We start from the raw sequence: 21396 nt of genomic DNA, 5'->3' as shown, positions 1-21396 counted from the left end.
TCATTTTACCAACCTCAGAAAGATGGAAGGCTGAGTCAACCTGGACTCGGTCAGGATCAAACTGCTGGCAATCGGCAGAGTTAGCCTGCAATAATGCATTCTAACCACTGTGCCACCACGGCTCCTATATTACTAAGGACTACATGTGATCATATATTTTGCTACTTAAATCCTATTATGAAAAGATTTTCACAAAAAGATGGGTATGATGGGTTATTTATGCCATTGTTTCTGGAATGAATCTGTGATCAAGTTCCTATAATGTTTAGCACTATGAAAAATGTAGACTACAAGTCTTCCATTACTGCTTATATTGATGTATATATGATGTTCTTCCTTTTGATTGTTTTTCATCTTACTTTTTCTGTTTAATGCGGTCTCCCTGTATAATCTGGTCTTTGTTCAGAAGACATAAAAATATTTGATTTTCTTGCCAAGAACATAAATTCTAAACTGAAATTATTGTAAAAACAATACATTTAAAAGTATCTTGTTGGGAAGAGCTTTCAAGAAACAGGCAGATGAATCTGAATAGGGAGACTTGTCCTATCTTGCTTTTTGGGTGTGCTGGTTTGCTAGGAAATGTATCCCCTGGATGTTAACTGAGCTTCAAACAGCACCTCATTGTCATGCTACGTTGGAAACTGGGAGTTGCCTCTTAATAAACCTAAGGAGCTGGGCATGTTTAGGCCATGCTGATTGCTTTCCAACCAATGTGTAATAACGTATATGGCAGTTGCATGTTCTGTAATTATCATGTTTGTCCATTTCCACCTCTGCATAATGCACATAACACACCCCACACCCCAGTTGAAAAGGTTAATGTCCTACTGCAGTGGAAACTGGTATTTTATATGATGAAAAGTCAAGCTGCAAAATATCAATGATATTGCATCATTTTTCCAAGGGCTAGTGGCAGGCAGACAATATTGTAGCATTACGGTGCAAGCCCCCCTTTTTGCATCATAGCCTCACATTCATGACTACGAAGAGCAATAGCAATAGCACTTAGACTTATATACTGCTTTACAGTGCTTTATAGCCCCTCTCTAAGCGATTTACGGAGTCAGCATATTGCCCCCAATAATTTGGGTCCTCATTTTACCCACCTCAGAAGGATGGAAGGCTGAGTCAACCTTGAGCCTGGTGAGATTCGAACTGCCAAATTGCAGGCAGCTGGCAATCAGCAGAAGTAGCCTGCAGTACTGCACTCTGACCACTGCGCCATCATGGCTCTTGAACGCAAGGTTGCTTTTGTCCTTCGGACCATAAGAGCAAGATCTCACAACACCGTTGAATATGAATGCAGGTAGTTCTCGACTTATGACCACAATTGAGCCCAAATTTTGTGTTGCTAAGTTGTCACTTGAGTTTTGCCTCATTTTATGTTCCTTTCTTGCCACACCTATTAAGTGAATCATTGCAGTTAATAACACGGCTGTTAAGTGAAATCTGCTTCCCCACTGACCCTGGGACACTGCAACTGTCATAAATATGAGTCAGTTTGCCAAGCATCCAAATTTTTTATCACATGACCATGGAGATGCTGCAACGGTTTTAAGCGTGAAAAATGGCCATAAGTCACTTTTTTTAGTGCCATTTTAACTTCAAACAGTCACTAAGCAAACTAATGTAAGTTGAGGACTACCTGTATTATAAAGGGCCTGTGTTTCTAATTATGTCCAGGACTTCTATAATTTAGAAACCAATTTTATACCATGTTCAGGAAGGCTGCATAATTTATGGTTATTAAGTCATTTTGAGAGAAGCACTCACTGTCCTGCCAAAAATAAACTCTCCTTCAAATTGAACTCAGGTCATCTAATCATCCTTTTAGATTATGCCATTGATCCCTCCGCTCGCCAGGCACAAATCACTCAAAATCAGAGGTATAATTTTGTATGGTTTTCCCATTGGCAGCTAAACAAGTAAGGCACTCTATGCCTTCAGATAAGCTTGCTACGTCTAAAATAGCAACAAAATCCCTGCAGTTCTGAATTGTATTTTTTTTTATGTAGTTTTTTTAATAATAAAAATTGACATCTTTGCACCATCCTTCCCAGCCATCAGAAATAACCTGAGAGACCATATTACTCTGTAAAGCACCATGCAGATTGATAGACTCATCAACAATTTTTGTTCTACAATTAATTTTACCCTTTTGTTTTCCAGTATTTCCTATTCACAGCAGAGGTGGGATTCCAAAAAAATTACTACCGGTTCTGTGGTTGTGGCATAGCTTGGTGGGTATGGCAGGGGAAGGATACTGCAAAATCTCCATTCCCTCCCCACTTCAGGGGGAAGGTTACCACCGGTTTTCCAAACTACTCAAAATTTCTGCTACCGGTTCTCCAGAACTGGTCAAAACCTGTTGAATACCACCTGTGCCATAAGGGAAATTATAGAGTAAATTTGAATTCTCCCATTCTTTAACATTCCTAATTAATATTTTTTCTATGCAGGATGGAGTAATATCACCAGATGATTTAGACCTTGTGATGTCTGATGGCTTGGGAATGCGTTATGCTTTTATGGGACCTCTGGAAACAATGCACTTAAACGCCGAAGGTTTGTAACTGTTGCGATATATAAATGCAGACATTTCTGAACTCAATACAGTAGGTCTTGATCAACAATTTCTGTTACTATCATGATGACATCAAAACGGTGACACATGTGCGGTAATGTGCAAATGTTGGGATTATTAACTGGCATTGTGACACCTGATGCAAGTGCATAAACCATAGCATTTCCATGAACAGATATGTGCAGTCATTTTGTCCACTCCCCAAAGTCATGATTACATCAAGAATATTCTCATTCTCTTTCTCTCTCTATATATATATGTGTATATACACACACAGATACATATATACCACACGATGTCAAACTCACGTCGTCATATCGTCGTCATGTGACGTATCGCGACTTTTCCCCCTTCGCTAAACCGGGTATGGGCATAGTCAGTGTGTGATGCATCCAGACCACCGGCCATGAGTTTGCCACCCTGATATATACACATACATACATACACGTAGTCCTCGACTTTCAACATTTCATTTAGTGACCGTTCGAAGTTACAGTGGCATTGAAAAAGTGACTCATGGCTGTTTTTCACACTTACAACCATTGCAGCATCCCCATTGTCAGGTGATCAAAATTTGGATGCTTGGCAAGTGGTTCATATTTATGACAGTTGCAGTGTCCTGGGATCATGGGATCCCCTTTTGCAACTTTCTGATGAGCAAAATTAGTGTGGAAGCCAGATTCTCTTAACAGCCGTATTATTAAGTTGAAAACTGCTGTGATTCACTTAACAACTGGAGCAAGAAAGGTTGTAAAATGGGGCAAAGTTCACTTTGTAACAGACATTTTAGGCTCACTCGTCATGTTGGTTGGAGCTATTTCTTGAAAAAATGTATCTGTTACACCATGTTTAAACATACTATTATTCTCCTGGCATGACTATAACTTTTGCATTAGCTAAAAATGATGGCAATTGCTCACTATCATGTGGTTTGGAAACGCCTGCCTTTCCAGTTCAAAGAACCACCATCTTTTTAAGGTTATTAATTTAAAACATTTTTCCATGACTTAAACTTAGTGATTGTGTTTTAGTTACATTTTAGTTCAATAGCTTTTATTATTTATTTATTAAATTTGTTTGTCGCACATCTCACTACGAAGTTTATTACCGTGTTTCTCCAACTATAGCCCCCCCCCCAATAGGAAGACCCAGCATGTTTTCTGGGCATAAAATGAAATTAATTAAGCCCCTCTCCCCAAATTTAGGCCTATTTTAAAACATGCTAAATGGGGCGAAGGGTAGACTTGCCGTTAGGAGCGCCCCGCGGGCAGCCATGCCTTACCACCAGCTGTCCCTAATGGGCGATCATGGTGGAACACGGAGAGCTCCCTACTCCTGCCAAGCACCTTTGCTGCAGACCCGGGACCTTCAGCACCCGCCGCTGTTCATTTCCCTTCTGCCCATGCCGCCACCGTGTTTGGAGCTGTCACTTCTACGTTTGGAGCACTGCCGCTGTTTGGAGCACCGCCGCCATTTGGAGCTGCTGCTTCAGCATTTGGAGCTACCGCCGCGTTTGGAGCACCGCCGCTGTGTTTGGAGCTGCCACTTCCGCGTTTGGAGCTGCCGCTTCCGTGTTTGGAGCACAGCCGCCATTTGGAGCACCACCGCTGCGTTTGGAGCTGCCGCTTCCGTTTTTGGAGCACCACCGCCGTTTGGAGCGCCGCTGCCGCTCCAAACGCACTCCAAAAGGCGGCAGCGTTCCAAATGTGGCAGCAGCGCTCCAAACAGCGGTGGCGCTCCAAACATGGAAGTGGCAGCTCCAAACGAGGCGGCAGCATGAGCAGAAGGGAAAGCAACCGCGGTGGGTGCCGAAGGTCTTGGGTCTGCAGCAAAGGTGTTTGGCGGGAGTAGGGAGCTCTCTGCGCTCCGCCATGAACACCCATTAGGAGCGGCTGGTGGTGAGACTACCCGCAGGGCGCTCTAGACGAGGATGCAAGGGGGGGAATTAAATCACCCAAAAAAAGACGACCTAGCTGTTCTTTCAGTGCTCAAAAAAATATAAGACCCAGCCTTGTTTTATGAGAAACACGGTATTTATTATTTGTAAAACTGAAGTCTCCCTTGTATACGGAAAGATCAAATATAAATTAAACAAATAAAAATAATAAACTTCCAACTGGTTTTTAGGGCCTAGAAGGAAACTTTGCTGTCTCACTCCCCTTTTCTAACAGGCAAACCCATTGTTCCTATTTAAATTTGACGAGCTGTCTCTGGTTTTGTGGATTTTGAAAATTTGTGAAATCTATTCCATATCATTTCCACATGCAGATAAGAGTTTTCTAAATTGATTTAACAAGAAATCATTTGAGTCTACTGGATCACTGAAGCTTTCTCAAGCCTCTTGTTCCATCCTCAACCAGCAAAAAATGTATTTTCTAAGTTGCATCATTATTTTGGAAGAAATAATGTAATATTTCTAATTAATAATGTAATTAAAACAGAGGTGGGTGGTTTGGTATCTTCCAGAAGTTTTTGCCACAGCTCCTACAATGTTCTACTTTGGAACATGTTGCTTGAGATTATGAGAATTATAAACTAAATAAAACATACTGTTGAAAACCACATGCTTGGATTTATGCAGACATGGATGCCTAGAAGAGGCATTGTTACATGTTTGCCTAACCATTTGAAAACAAATAATACTGTAGCCCTATTCAAAAGCCTCAGGTCTCTTCACCTAGAGCAGGGGTGTCAAACCTGCGGCGTCACATTGTCGTCACATGATGTATTACAACTTTTTTCTCCTTTGCTAAACTGGGGGTGGGGGTGCCCCCCCACATAGGTGTGACGCATCTGGCCCGCGGCCCGCGAGTTTGACACTCCTGACCTAAAGCTTCCCCAATCTATTTTTGTACAGAATGTTTGCTTGAATTTAATCTAATAAAAAATTTAAGCATTAGAATGTGCGCACACCCATACTCCATCCAAGAACATTGCTTAAAGTGATCATTCTGTGTATGTGTGTGTGTATAGATAGATAGATAGTTATGCGCCATGTCCTTATTAGAGCTGTAAAGAATTGTCTAGTGTCTCTCAGCCATTGGTGAGTTCTGTCTGCTCAAGGATGTTTAAATAACCATAGAAGACGATATTAGTCAATGCTTCTCAGTTTCAGAAAGTTTAAGATGCATGCTGGTTGTGGGGATTCTGGGAGTTGAAGTCCATACATTGGAAAATTGCTGAGATTGAGAACTCACGATGTGAGCAATTGATGAGGATCCTGCTTTAGATGGGAATAAATCCCAAGGATACCTGTGAGACTTACCTCAAAGTAAACAGGTACAGGAGCAGAGTTTCAGCTTTCATTTCATCTCTGTATCCATCAGTAGAATACTGTATGCCAGAAGCTTTGGGATAAAGAGCAAATGCCAACAGCAAGTCATTGTAAACAGAAAGAGAAAAGAAACATGAGAACAAAAAGAAACAGAACAAGGACAAAGGAAACTCACAGTGTTTTTCATAGGAAAAGGTAGTTTAAGGACACCCAACTGAATTAATACAAATAGTGGTGAGTACTGATTTTGTGTCCTGGAAATGGACATTTTAACATTTTGGCAGAGTGGCACTAAAACACTTTTAGTAAAAAAAAACCAAAAAAAAACCCCAGCAGTGCAGTGCTACTAAAACAATTTTCTCAGATACCCTATTACAGTATCATCATGAAACAACGGACCTCCTGTGCGTGGATCCAATCTTTTCAGGTTCCGCAGAAGTGGTAGGATTACCTGCTTGTTTTCAGCCTTCCCAAAAATATTTTAGGACAGGCTATTTGGCTTTTGACAACCAAAACCTTAAATAGCTTCACCTGAATTTGCTTTTTTAAATCTCAGTACAGTTCATGCAAACAGGAAATACATGTCATTAAAAATGCATAACCTAGGGTTTTAATTTTTTTTTTTAGCAAAAGTACTTTTTTCTAGTTTTAAAAAAAACAGATTACAATTGTGATCTTTATAATGTAAACAAGTAACAGCTTTAAAAGGCTTCTCGGCTGTTACTTAACTATAGCCATTTAAAAATGCTCTGAAGCTCATAATGTGCCATCACCCCATTGGAGCCAGAGTCTGCAGAGGAGGATGAGCTGGAGCTGATGGAAGAAGAGTGTGTGGCCTTGTTGTCTCCGGAGGAATGCCTGGGAGGAGCAGGATGAGGCAGCTTCCAGCCAGGAAAGGATTGCCAGCAAAGAAGAACAGGTGCAGAACGATCGAGAGAGGGGAGAAGAGAGGGAAGGAAGGCAGTGGAGCAGAGGGGTGATGGAACCCCAGTGACAAGCAAGGCCCGCTCCTTCCTGATCCCTGAGCGTGGAGAGGAGGCAGGGGCAGTGCAGGCCAATCCAACAACTTGGGAGGAGAGCACCCCACCCCTCTTCACAAGGCTCACCTGGGGAAAGTTGGAGCAATAAAGGGGAGTTAGAATTGTTCTCCAGCTTTTTCCATGACTCGGGTCATCACATAATGGCTAAAGTGTGTTGGGGAATTCTCATTAAACATCATTGCGTGTGTAAGCGGAAGCAACTAATATTTTTATTAGTTCTGCTGTTAATGCTTTAGAAAAACTTGGGAATTCTCTTTTTTCCATTTTGTTTCTGCAAAAATTGCAGAATATAAAAAGAGGCACAATTACAATTGAAAATCAAATGCTTTTCTGACCACTCTCTTAGAGATATTTTGAAATAGTATATCAATTGGCTTAATATATGACCAATAGATGTTTGTAGTCTATTCATGTTTACTCAGAGTGAACTCTTTACACTTCCATAAGTTTTAGTAAATAAATAGGCCAAAGATTGCAGACTTTTGGGCATATTTCTTGACATTAGGAGTAGGAATTTTCTTATATTCATACAGTTTGCTTTTTGGCATCTGTAGAGTCTTGATTTTACAGCCAGCCACTTACACAAATATGATTAAATATTTTTATAAATTAAATAACAAATACGTATACGTACATTAGTCACAAGTAACATTTGAAATAATTCAAACTTCCTGGAAGTAGCTGAAAAATGGGAGGTCCTTTTTTAAAATATTGATATGAATCTTTTCTAACATTTCATTAGCTGTCTTCCAATATTGGTCCTTTTATTTCCTGAAATACTGCAGCTCAATGTTTTTTGAACTGGATGCTACACAACCTTTGTTTTGGCTCTTCCCCCAAGAGTCAGCTTTGGTTTTACGCCATAGCAGCTGGGTTCCAAGTGGAACCCATTTCCCAGACTTGGCTTGTCCCCCAACATTCCCAGTCACCTAACAAATCTAAACTGCTTTGGCTTACACCATGGTCTAGCAGCTGATTTGTATGGCTCATTATGTCTACAACCTTTGGAGCAGGCAAACATGTCACCATGTGATCCACAAGATGTTTATATTTTGTTTGTAAAGGTCAAATTACAATAAAAATCTCCCCCCAAAATTTCCTGGAGGTATGTTTTCAATATGAGAAGATTTTATCATCCACAGACTGGCTTCCTCTTTCATTCTCAATGTCTTCCTCCTTCTTAAAAATAAGAAATTCATCACCTTGGAAGTGGGAAAAAGTTATATCTTGAAGGGTCTCATCCAGCTATCTGTCTGGTGGCCTAAGTGTCCCCAGTTCAGCCACTCTGATTTCAGGGGAATGGACCTGCTCTCGAGGAAATATTGCCAACCAGCAGAGAGCCATACCAGTTGGGGGACAAGCCAAGTATATGTATATGTAATAAACCAGAAAATTAACTCCCTTCTCCTGCTGGCTTTCTATTTTCATGTAGTTATTCTTGGTGACTGTCTATTCTTTTTAAGAATTGTTTGAAGTAGAAGGTGAATATTTGCTGTCTGCAAAATGGCCAGCTGTGACCCTTTAAGATCTCTCAGTAGTCAGCCCAGAAATGTGTCACTATAAAAGTTGAGCAGAGGAGCAGTTGTGTTTGGTGTGGGTTTCAGAAGGAAGGTGGTTTGTGTTCATTTGGGAAACTAAAACAGCCTAAACAGCCTAACACAAATATAAGAGTTACTGTTTTGCAGAAATAGGTTCACAAAGAGATGTAGTGGGGAATAAGAAGTTGTAGTTGAAGAAAAAGACAAGGGAGAAGTGGTATACTAAACTATGAGTACTAGTCTTTGAGTACTGATGGTGTGTTGCCAAGAGGCCAGGAGTTGTGTTGGCTCCCTTGGAGTTTTGGAGTCTAGTAACCTTGGTATACATAAAAGAACCTATGATGCTTATATTTCCAGAACCTTGAACTCTGGATTCTTCATCCAAACTCTGAATTTATCTTGATGTTTTGTCTCTGAAAATGGGAGATTAGTAAATTCTTTCTTCTGTTCACCTAATCCCCTCTTCCTGTTTGCTCTCCCGTTTGCAATCTCCCAAATGTTTTTTCTCTTAATGCTACTTAGGACTAAACTGTTGGCTAAGTATTCACTCCATCAATCAATTACCTGCAGCTTAAGTTCCTGTTTTTAATAGTATGTGGGAATGACTTTGGATGACTGGGCCCAAAGATGCTGCCTACAAAATGGTCAGATAAAACGGGGGCCCCATCACCAGGGGCGGAGAACGCCAACAGGGAAGAAAAAAAACACCAAGGCGGGGGTGGGGGGCGCGCCGCAGTTAGGTAAAAAAAAAAGAAAAAGGGGTTTGGCGAAAAAAAAAAACCAACAGAAAAAAAAAAAAAAAAAAAAAAAAAAACAACAAAAAAAAAGGCGGGAAAAATCCCCAAAAAAAACAAAACCCCAAACACACAAAAACACCTTCCCAAAAAAAAACAAAAAACCAACCCCCCCCCAAACCCCCCCCAAAAAAAAAAAAAAAAAAAACCCCCCCCCCCACCCCCCCCAACCCACGCGCCCCCCCCCCCCCCCCCCCCCCCCCCCCCCCCCCCCCCCCCCCCCCCTGAGATAAAAGACAGCATCATCTGCAGTGGCATAGTGCGTAGGATAAGATACTCAAAAGAGATCTTCCTAATTAGTTGGTAAAGGAGAGAAAGGTAGAATTGTTCTTCCAGATTTGCAAGATTCGATAATATAGCTTTACAACAAGTAGAATTAGCTCACCTGATTGGGTTTCCTGTCTGGTTTACCTGATGGAGCTCCAAACTCTATATTCTTTAAATAAGCAAATGTAGTAGTTCCTTAACAATAAGAAAAAAAGCAATTATCCAAACAACCCTCAAAAACAAAGCTCCTTTATATCTATTGACTGTTGTGTTTGCTTGTTCTGCTCATAAGCTCCCAGCTGCTTCTCTTCCCTCCAAAATAATGCTGGCTGAAATTATGAGTGTTATTAAACAGTCTGAACTTTTGAATCACTGAGATCAATCTCAAGAAAGAAGATTTTTGTTAAATGCAAAATACATCCTACTTGGAAACAAAGAAGTTCTCAAAGGATGGTATGGAATTGTTTTCCTTGGAGTTTCATTCTTTGAAAAGAATTAGCAGACAGCTGTTTGGAACCCCTAGACAGGAAAAAAAATTAATTCTAGCCAGTCAGTAATTCCTCTCAAATTCAGTGGTAGACTTGCTTTGTTTGGGAAACATTAAACAGTTTCCAATTCTCTTTCAGGAATGCTGAACTATTGCGATAGATACCGTAAAGGTATTATCCATGTCTTGAAAACCTTTGGACCGGTGCCAGATTTTGCTGGGGAAACAGAAAAGAAAATCAATGAGGTAGGCATACAAACTGAATATCAGACTGAATTGGCAAAATGTATCGGCTGCATTAGCATATTAGATGTTCTACGAATTTATCAATTTTGGGTTACCTTAGCAATAGCATTAGCACTTAGACTTATATACCACTTCACAGTGCTTTACAGCCCTCTCTAAGTTGCTTACAGTGTCAGCATATTGCCCCCAACAATCTATGTCCTGATTTTACCCACCTCGGAAGGAAGGAAGGCTGAGTCTGGTGAGATTTGAACTGCCAAATTGCAGGCAGCTGGCAGTCAGCAGAAGTAGCCTGCAGTACTGCACTCTTAACCATTGCACTGCTGTGGCACTGTGCCTTTTATTTGAGTTAGTTAATTTTTTTTTATCATTTTGTTATTTGTTAGCAGTCTTGTGCTTTGCTGTGTTGTTGACACACATAAACTTCAGCATATAGAATGCATTACAGCCAAATGTGCTTCTTTATATGCATTACATTGTTCCTATTGTCAAATGGAGGTTAAGAGCAAAACGGAAATATGACTGTGATTTTTAAGAAACAAAACCAACTTTTACTCTGCAGGTCCCCAAAATATGATATTTTGTTTTAGATAGAGATTATATATATGGTCCGAAGTGGGATAAAATGCTCAGGTTTGGTATGTTTTGATTGCACCATTTATTCAACACACGTGACTGTTATTAAATGAAATGAATTATCTTCTGTATTTAGCAAACATACAGGTAGTCCTCGACTTATAACTGCAATTGGGAACAGAATTTTTGTTGCTAAGAAAGAAGGTTGTTAAGTGAGTTTCACCCAATTATATTACTTATTGCCATGGGTGTTACGCAAATAACTGGAACTATTAAGTGAATCACACGGTTGTTAAGTACATTTACCTTCTCCCATTGTCTTTGCAATTGGAATGTCATAAACACGATCCCATATTCCAGGGACACTGCAATCATTGTAAATACATGCCAATTACCAAACACACTGATTTTGACCAAATGGCTGTGGGGATATTGAGACAGTCGTGTGAGGACCAGTTGTAAGTTACTTTTTTGAGTGCTGCTATAAGTTTGAATAGTTGTTCAATAAATGATTGTAAGTCAAGGACTATCTGTTATGAATATGAATTCATTCACTGTTCTTTTTTTTTAAGCCATTCATTCTTTCCACTGCAAGACAATTTTCTGTCCAGATTCACATTCCTTAATGTAGTAATTCCCTGCCCAATCATTTTTATGCTGGGATCCCCAGTACTTATTTAACCTCTAAGATCTGGTTTCTAAGGACTGTAGTACCTTTTAAAATTATGTAAAAATAGGGAATTATTCATCTGTATGTCATTCTGTAATTTGCTTCCTAAAGATACACGTATAAAAACATCTTCAAATCCAGTGTGTTTTATAATATGTATGAGGAGAAAAAGTAGTCAGATCAGCAGTGGGATTCAATTTTTTTTAACTACCAGTTCTGTGGGCGTGGCTTGGTGGGTATAGCAGAGGAAGGATACTGTAAAATCTCCAGTCAGAGGTGGTATTTGCTGGTTCTCCAAACCAATCAAAATTTCCGCTACTGGTTCTCCTGAACTGGTCAGAATCTGCTGAAAAGCACTTCTGAGTCAGATGATTAAAGTATAATCTGAAAATCAGTATGTCGGCCTTATTTTTTTAGCTTCAGAAGGCAAGTTAGGAATGGGGCAAGGTAATTCACGGCCAAGTTAAGAACAGGGCAAGATAATTGTAATTGGGCCACCATCTTCTTTTATTGTTCAGAGGTTTAGTAAAGCAAAAAAAGTGAGTTCTCTTTCTTTGGCTTGAGGTTTTTATTAAATAGGCCATCATCACATCATATTTATTTCTCTAGGATTTCACTGTCAAAAAAGATGGCAAAATCCTAAACCCATTTGTTCTGGATAAACTCTCAAGCCTTCATCCAGTGCCAACACTCAAATATCTGGTTTCCATGTAATAGAGATAGGATAGCTCTGATGGAAAGGGACAGGCATGTTATTGTTAACAACCTCACAATGTAGGACATAGTTTGGTGACATGGTGAGCAGGGAAAAATGAGAAGGTGAATGAGAAGATCTTTTCAAAAGCAGTAGTGTTTTCATCGCAGCCTGATGGTCTCCCGATGTGTCAGATTACAATTCTTGGAACTGTCAGTCATTATAACCAATGGCCCACTAGTTTGGAATTTGGGGTGATGTTCCCTGAGATATTTGACAATAGCAGGTTTTGCCAAACATTGCAGTAGCACATAAGGTAAAAACATTGGAAAAAGATATCTTAAATGTTTTAGAAGTCTGCAAGGATTAGAGGAGCCACTTTTATTATCATTAACACCAGTATACTCATGCACATAAGAACAAGTTGTACAGATTGGAAAAGAAAGGCATTTTTCTACTTAAAAATGTTGCTGTTCCAGTGTGAGGGAGATGTGATGTCTTTTCATAAATGAAATTATGAGGTGGGGGGAACATGTCAAAATTTCACCTAGGGCAGGCACTCATTTGTGAGCTATTGGAGCCAAGTTGGAGCTACTGTGCATCAAGAAAGACGTATCAACAAGTTACTCCATGATATCAAAAAGAACAAACCTACCATCACTTTAGAAGTCCTAAAATAGCAGTCCCCAACCTTTCCAGCTCCGCAGATTGGCAGTGGTGCTGGGTGAGGGGATGGTTTCACGCACATGCCTGCCGCTTGCACAAAAGTAGCTTTGTGTGCTTCGCCCGTTGCTTGTGTGACCCAGTTCCCAAGGGACCATGATCTGGTACCGGGTTTTAGAGTTAGGGTCCCCTGCCCTAAAAGACAAAATAATCCCTCCCTTGTAAAAAGAGCAAAGCATGCTATGGCCACTTGAAGATGTGTGGACATCAACTCCCAGAATTCCCCAACCAATTCCCCCAGCTAGCTGTGGAATTATGGGAGTTGAAGTCCACACATGTTCAGTTTGCCAAGGTTGTAGAAACACTGTTTTAGGGGGAATGCTGTTGGGCTGACTGGTTGGTTTCCTACTTAAACAGTCTCAGCTAGATGGCAGCACTTAACTGACCTTAACTGGTTTAAAAGCTAAGCAGGCAAGGACTGTTGAACAACCCTTGCCTAGTGTCAGTGGAGATTTTCAGTCATCCAGTTCATGGTTGTCCCAAAGGTGTTTTTTTTTAAGAGGCAACTGGACTTTCTGGTTTTTCTTTGAAGCCGTTTCACTTCTCATCCAAGAAGTTTCTTCAGCTTTGACTGAATGGTGGGGAATGGAAGAATTTATACTCCTTGCAGACAGCTGGACATTTGCATTGTTTTAGCCAGTCATTAATGTCACGCGGAGGTTTATCTGTGTCATCAGGGTCACCTGAGTGGAGCAAATTTGTGTAGAGCCTTCTTGGAACTATTGAAAGGACTGTGTTATAGATTCAACAGTCCATGTACATTTAAAAGACACAGGCCACTCTTTTGAAGACAACGAAGTCCATGTTTTGGAAAAAGAGGATCACTGGTTTGAAAGAGGGGTCAAAGAGGCCATCTATGTCAAAATTGAACAGCCCTTTCTCAAAAGAGGGGAAGGGATACAACAACATCTATCTCCAATCTACAACACAGTCCTTTCAACAGTTCCAAGAGGGCTCCACACCAGTTTGCACAACTCAGGTGACCCTGATGACACAGGTAAACCTCCAGGTGGCCTCAACAAGTCTCTAAAAGAATGCAAATGACCACCTGTCTGCAAGTATAACTCCTTCCATTCCCCACCATCCAGTCAGAGCTGAAGAAGTTTCTTGGATGAGAAGTGAAACGTCTTCAAAGAAAAAAACAGAAAGTCCAGTTGCTAATTCAAAAAAGCATCTTTGGGACAATCCTTGCCCAGGAAACCACCCCCAAATCCAGATTAAACTGGAAAGTAAAAAAAAAAAAAAAAGACAGTGGCAGTTCATTTCCACACCATTGCAAAGAAAACTGTGTGGACACGATCATAGGTTGTGCCATGTCGAGCTGTCCTAAAGCAAACCTTTATCTTAATGTGTAGCTTATTTTGTCTTTCAGGCCATGGTTAAAAAAACTCCAAGTGATCCAGAGCACCTAAATGCCAGGAGAGAGTGGAGGGATGAATGCCTTGGGCGTCTGGCCAAACTGAAAAAGGATATTAAATCGGATGACGTGAACCACTTTTAAATCACAGAAACGGGCATCATCAAGTTGGCATTCAAGAGGACACCTCCCTTCCATGGCCAAACATTACACATGCAAAAGCCAGTTGAACCACTTAAGTCAATTATTTAAAGCTGGAACATTTTTATCTGAAAACGTTTCTAGATGATATTTTAAAGGTACAATCTTAAACCCCCTGGTTGAGAATCTGGGAAGATTGTTGGTCCTCCATGTCATAGCTGTCTCTCAGGTGCTTTTTTTTTTCTCAAGAAAAAAAACCCAACCCCAGTCCAGTTGCCTTTTTTGGGGGAAAAAAAGTACCTTTGAGACCCTTGGTTGAGGTGCTTGCATTTTGTGGGAGGGCTGCATAGAAATGTATTTGTTGAGAGTAACTTGTGATTTTCATCATTGAAACAAATGGGAGGCAAAGCAAAATCAATTTTAAACAAAATGCTGAACTTCAAAAACCGCATTGCTCTTGGGCCTCCGTAATGAAAAATATTTTTATACAGAGGTAGTTTTTTAACTTGCAATTGAGTGATAACTAGCCCAGAATTAAGGTAATAAATAATGTTTACCTGATTTTATGACTTTTTTTGTGGCAGTCATTAAATGCTGTCTTTATTAAAACAGCACCTTTTGCCAGAAATTGGAAGTAAATGCTGGACCCCAGAAAACCCATAAACCACAGTCACACGACCGTGGGATCCTGCAAATGGCTGTAAATGTGGCCTGGTTACTAAGTGTCCAAAACACAGTGGGAGGGAATGGCCATCAAAACTTGAAATCCAAGTTGCAAATTTTTTTGGGTGGTGGTGGTGGTGTTCCGTCATAACTATGAATAGTTGCTAAGTGACCAGTCATAAGTCAAGAACTACCTGTATCAGTTCTTGGTTCATATTACTCTTAAGCTACAATGTAACAGAACGGTAATATTTATTTTAAACTAACTTTTAAAAGTCTTGCTTATGATCAATTTAGCCCAAGCATCAATTACATTTTTGCATGGATATAATAACTATTTTGGCAATGAGGCTGAGAAAAAAAAATGCTGTTTTCTGGCCTACGTTCTCTTCTGTTCATATATTTATAGGCAGGATAAGCCATGATATCCAAGTTTGTACTTATTCTGATTGTAGCCAAATAGATTTCCAAAATTAGTTTTATAGGGATGGGTCTTTTTTCAGATTATTGTGTTTCACATTATAGGCTTTGTGCTGTATTGACGTATTGCGCAGATTGGCAATAATACCAATATGGGAACAAAGGACTAGAAGATATGATAATGTAGACCATAATTTGTTCCCCTGGCAATTCTTTCAGCTACAAGGGGACATTAGCTACTAAGACTGGAGTTGTGTCCTTAACAATTCCTTCATTTTATGTCATGAGTGCTTTAGGATTCTTTTCCAAGTAGCAAATGCACTAGATTAGAGTTCACTGTTAAAGTATTATATTAGATGTAGAAAATTCTTAGTATTATACAACATTACCAATTGGCTGCAAAAATAGACACAATAATTTCAAAGCAAGATTTCCTTGCAGTTTCCTGACTCTGTGGTTTCTTCCCCAAACCCCAAAAACTTTAACCTTAGACTGTCTACTTTTGACCTCACCCCTTTCCTAAGAGGTCTGTAGGGGGCGTGCATAAGTGCACCAACGTGCCTACCGTCCCTGTCCTATTGTTTCTTTTATTTTTCTTATATGTACCCATTTCATGTATTCATAACTATGTATATACTTATACCTATTATCTTGTAAGCGATTGACAAATCAAAATAAAAAAATAAAATAAAATATTTCATCATTGCCCCAACATCTGATTGAAACAATTGTTGTGGAGAAATAGGTGACTTGGGTTTTAGCGTTGCTGACTAACAAACTTACCTTTTTGTAAGGTCAATATTCCTGAAAGCCTGGTAGTGAGAGCTCTTTAAAAATTGCACTCAGAAGAATAAACTCCAAGAACCCTGAACTAAAGGCGAGTCCATGGACTATAAACTGAAATACCTGTACATCTCTGTCTTCATCACATGTATGCAATATGGGGAATTATTTGGGGTTTTCTATATGTCTTAACCTACACTGGAGATTGTTCAACTGAGGAAGCATATCCTTGTCGTCTTTGTGACGTGTGGGTGATAATTGTGTTAGCAAGGCTTTCTTGAGGAAGCTGCTTAGTTTTGGGAATTCCTGCAGTTAGGAGATGAACCTAGTCTTTTGTGACATTTTATAGCTTGTCCTGACAAGATTGACTTTCAGTGAATTAATGATCATAATCATGTAGGATTTCATACTTGGCTGATGAGGCTGTCTATTTTTTTTTTAACTGAGCATGATTGTGTTATGAGTTTTTATTAATATTGTCATGGAGGACTTCTGTTCCAAAATCAATAACTTGCCATAATGTTTAATGTATTTTATTTCCAGGAATATGTTTCATTAACTATTATAGTAGATTTCATCAGTACAAAGCTCCGGAAATTAATACATTAGTACAAGCTCAAGACATTTAATTAGAAGAAATATTTAAAGGTATCATTGAAGACTCTGCAATCATTACATGATGTTAAATTGCAAAGTTCAAAAACTCTAAATTTTATGTTCCTTTTTATTTTGAAAGCTGATGAAATATCTGTACATAGGTGATCTGCTTACTAATAAATATCTTTATTGAAATCAGCCTTGTATATTTATATGCAATTATTGTATTATTTTTCATTTTAGCTTTTTATAGTCAAGGATCAGTTCATCGGAATCATTACACAAGTAACATGAATTGCCATGACACAGAATTAATGCATACTAAACTGCCTCGCCTGGATTTCTTTGGGTATAATGGACTTGTCTATTGTTTGGGCATGTGGGAATATTTAAATCAAAATTAGATTTGTTGAATCTGAAATAGGGGTTCATTAAATGGATGTTTCCACTTGTATTGCTAAACTGCAATACAAATTACCATTAAGTGCATTAAAAGGAAATGAAATTGATCAGGCAGGCTTTATCAACAGAAATTCCCTAACTCAAGAAGGGACTCTTGACTTGGTGTCAACATGATTGCAAGATCATGGCAACATTTCTATCAAGAGTTCATGGCAACATTTCTATCAAGAGTTTTAATGCTAGAACATCATTTGGAGAAGCGTCTTTCTTTCAAGTGGGCATCATAAAGAAAAGGATTTCTTTAGCTATTTGGGTCTGTAGTTATACAAGCTTAATTTGAATGCACTTTAGAAACCAATAAGTTAATATGACATTTGTTTCAGAATTATCCCATTTGGTCTCATCTTTCTAACACTTTAGCCAAATTCTTTTGAAACTGAACTTTCAGAGTTTTTTTCAAGGGCAGCCCAACATCACCATATGTACCAATAGCACATTGCCGTAGGTAGTTCAACCATGAGGTTGGCAGGGCATGGAGCGCTGAGCCAATTATTTCCATATTGGATTTATGGCAGTTGATTCTGAGCAATCAAAGCAATCTGAGTCATCAAAACATTCATATATTATTGTATTTGGAAATAGATATACCTGCTTAAAGATTTGATGTAACGTATCTATATAACACCAAAAGTCCTCAAACCACTGAAAGTGGAACATAAAATGAACATTTCCTATTAATATTTTTTTTTGCAGAATTACCTGTTTGTTTAGTATACATTCATAATCTCAGTGGTACAACCTATTGAGTTTACAAAACATGAAGTACAAATGCAATTTATTAAAAGAATTTCCTGGCAAGGATTCTGAGCAACAGTTTTATTTTGCTTTTAAAAATCATACAAATAATTATTCCCTATTCAGTTCATCAAGAATGCTGTCCTAAACTTAAGTGAGACATTTGTATAAACAGATACACCTTTTTACATTAAGTAATTTCACTAATCGGCACAGGGAACTCGATCAAATAAGTAAGAAAATAGTTAAAGATCAATCCATTCATTATTGGGACATTAAATCCTCCCTTCAAACACTGTACAAGTGAGTTAGTTGTAAAGGCTCATGTCATATGTCTCTAAATCAACTTGAAACCTATTAAAAAGGCATTGCATTCTTCCAGTAAATCAAGGCAGTTTGTGATGGATTTTTACATAATCCCTTTTGGGTGCAGCAACAGACAGTGGATCAGTGCTACGTTCCTAGAGGGGGATGACTGCATCCCCCATGCATGAGACAATGTCTTAGGAGATGTATGAATACCACCACGCCATTCTTTTGAGAAGGCAAAGTTGTGTCTTCTGAAATCTATCCTTTGAAGCTAGAAAACCTGAAAGGAGACCATTTATGAGGTAGGGTTCCATTGAATATGTGTCTACAGCTTTTCTTCAAGAGGTTATAAACCAAGGTACTAATGCATTGGATGGAATTATGATGAAGTGGTTCAAATTTTAATAGTTGCAATTCAAAATCTATTGGTCTGTCTTGTTTTATGCAAGGGAATGCAGCAGGTTTATATGCATTTGTGTATGTATCTAGGAATACAATAAGGCAAACATTTCAAGAAGGAAGTTGAATCCATGAGGAATAATTTGATTTCTGCTTCATGCTTGCCTGGCATTTAGAAGTTTGTTGTGCATGGAACATACTGATCTTTTCATGCTTGCAAGATAAATATTTTAATCATATTTACTAGTAGTTTCCTGCATCAAATATTATAAGTACAAATCATTGACTAGGGTTTTTGGTGAGTGACAAAATAATGTTGGGAGGAGATGCTGTGTTCATTAGAAAATTAGTTCAAATTAAGATCACCCTTCTCCTTTTATTATAGTTGTTTTATCACCACAAAATTATGGCGGTGGTAGAGACAGGAAATGCAATATTGTCTGTATTATTCACACCATGAACATTAGTAGAAGATGTAGTGTTAAGTCTGATTAGGATTAATTTTGCTTTGTTCTTTTGTTTCCTGACTGAAGAATATTGCATTATCTGCTTAAATTTCCTTCTGCTATTTCCATTTTAAAACTACTCAAAATATATAGATATACTTTATATATAGTTTCTGTCAATACTTAAACAAGCTAGTAATGCATGGTGATTTTAATCAGTTACTCCCCCAGACTAAGTCTTTCAGACCCACCATCATTCACAAGGCAAATGATATTCCTTTCAAAAGCTCAGATAAACAAGAACCTAAAACTATGATGCTATAGTCTTAAGACAAAGCCTTTGTCTAAGATAATAATGTTTTGAACTGAAAGTTAATTTTTGACAATTAATCTTTACAATTAAAAAATGAATTTTTTTCTGACAGATTTTAGTAATATAATTTTAAATTTTGAAATATTCTATGAACCATTTGTAAAATTTCTCTTAATATAATAATGTCACTAGTGAATTAATTCCTTTATGTGTTATTATGTTGAATCAATTTATTTCAAGTTTTTAATATAATTTCTAGAACAACCCATCTCTAGGGAACAGATAAAATAGAGGAACAATAAATTGAAATATTTAGAGGAATTTTTTTTTATGATGATAATGACTTATAACACAGGACCAATGAAGTTTTCTCTTTGAAGGAAACCTTAAAACGATCTAAGATTGGCTCTTTCAAATGTTGTGTATCCCTGACTTTGGAAAACAACACTAGAATATTTGTTCATAATACACTGGGTGTGAGAAAGCGGAAGCTTCACCACACAGATCATATTGAACACAATTTTATTTATTGATTAACTCAGTATTACAATCAGTACACAAACAAGTAGTGAAGTATCAGGGTATGACAAAATTCATGAGAAGAAAACCTGTTGCAGCAAGTATATATTTGATTGGAGATTGACCTAATAGATTGTTCAAGTTCAGATGCAGACGAAACAGAAGAAAAATGTCCTTTATTCTTCAAGTTGAAGGCATGCAAGGTATAAGCCTGAAATTCATATTGGCTGGTGTAACACACTCAGTTCAACCAACCACAAAAACAAAGCCAGAAGCTCCTGATCACATGGAGACAATCGTGGTATAGTTACTTTCAGGAAAGCTCAGAACAGAATAACAGAGTTGGAAGGGATCTTGGAGGTCTTTTAGTCTAACCCCTGCCTAGGCAAGAAACCCAATACCATTTCAGACAAATGGTTGTCCAACCTCTTTAAAAACCTCCAGTGTTGGAGCAACCACAATTTCTGGAGGCAAGTCGTTCCACTAATTAATTGTTCTAACTGTCAAGCAATTTCTCCTTAGTTCTAGGTTGCTTCTCTCCTTGATTAGTTTCCATTCATTGCTTCTTCTCCTGCCTTCAGGTGCTTTGGAGAATAAGTTGCCCTCATCTTCTCTACGGCAGCTCCTCAGATATTGGGATATCACTATCATGTTGTCACCCCAATCCTTTTCACCAGAATAGACATATCCAATTCCTGCAACCATTTTATTCTCCAGATCCCTGATCATCCTTGTTCTGCTTCTCTACTTCTCTACTGCACATACGTGCCCCAAAATGTTAACACCTGAATGTTTAGATGTATAGATTTATCATTAACTCAAAATTGAATTATTTCTCTGTTAGCAGAATTGGTAAAAAGCTTGCAAAAACAGGTTTCTGCCATAATTGCAAGTTTATCATTATTTCTTTTATGTGGCTCCTGAAGCATCAATGCTGATGCATTAAAATGGTTGCTCTGGTTTTTTCCCAAACACCCTTCTCCCAAATGAACAAACATTTGTTTGCCTTCATAAGTTATGACTTGCAGGACGTTATGAAGATGTCATCAATATACTTTTCACACATCATTATTCCTTTCTTGTTTATTTTATACTCATAGCTCTCAGTGACTTGTCATGACGTGAGCCAGCAGAAATATAATCCTTACAAACCTGAAACATTGCAAGTTAGAATAGCTACAATAGATGTTTTCCAGGCACTACTTAGTCTCAGAGCATTCCTGGATTAATTCTTGCACCTCAGATCTTAGGCTTGAGGTGCTAGAAGATGGCTATCTACCAGTGAGACAGTGTTGAACAAGGTTTTAACTCTCTATTATTTTTAATTTATATCACAATAGTGGTCTCGCTACTACT

At 38.6% G+C, this 21396-nt stretch overlaps 2 protein-coding genes across 3 annotated transcripts in view; both read left to right on the top strand.

The window, feature by feature from the left end:
* Positions 1 to 17055, top strand: part of CRYL1 (crystallin lambda 1) — a 41102-nt gene extending 24047 nt beyond the window's left edge. For both annotated transcript variants that reach the window (XM_026675080.2, XM_026675082.2), the window contains exons 6-8: positions 2463 to 2568; positions 10127 to 10233; positions 14269 to 17055. In XM_026675080.2, coding sequence (XP_026530865.1) covers positions 2463 to 2568; positions 10127 to 10233; positions 14269 to 14397 — 342 coding nt within the window. In that variant the 3' untranslated portion in view covers positions 14398 to 17055. The remainder of the gene's footprint in view (positions 1 to 2462; positions 2569 to 10126; positions 10234 to 14268) is intronic.
* Positions 17056 to 18520: 1465 nt separating this feature from the next.
* LOC113416944 (gap junction beta-2 protein-like) overlaps positions 18521 to 21396 on the top strand; it is a 72312-nt gene continuing 69436 nt past the window's right edge. Inside the window, exon 1 of the mRNA XM_087966250.1 lies at positions 18521 to 18665. Within this exon, the coding sequence (XP_087822376.1) occupies positions 18661 to 18665 (5 nt within the window). The 5' untranslated portion in view covers positions 18521 to 18660. The remainder of the gene's footprint in view (positions 18666 to 21396) is intronic.

The sequence above is a fragment of the Notechis scutatus genome, chromosome 5, assembly GCF_049901735.1.
Source record: "Notechis scutatus isolate UNSWTSFEM ecotype Mainland chromosome 5, rNotScu1.2, whole genome shotgun sequence".
In the NCBI taxonomy this organism is placed as follows: domain Eukaryota; kingdom Metazoa; phylum Chordata; class Lepidosauria; order Squamata; family Elapidae; genus Notechis; species Notechis scutatus.
The sequence above is the reverse complement of the archived record's forward strand: the minus strand, read 5'-3'. Positions and strand labels throughout refer to the sequence as shown.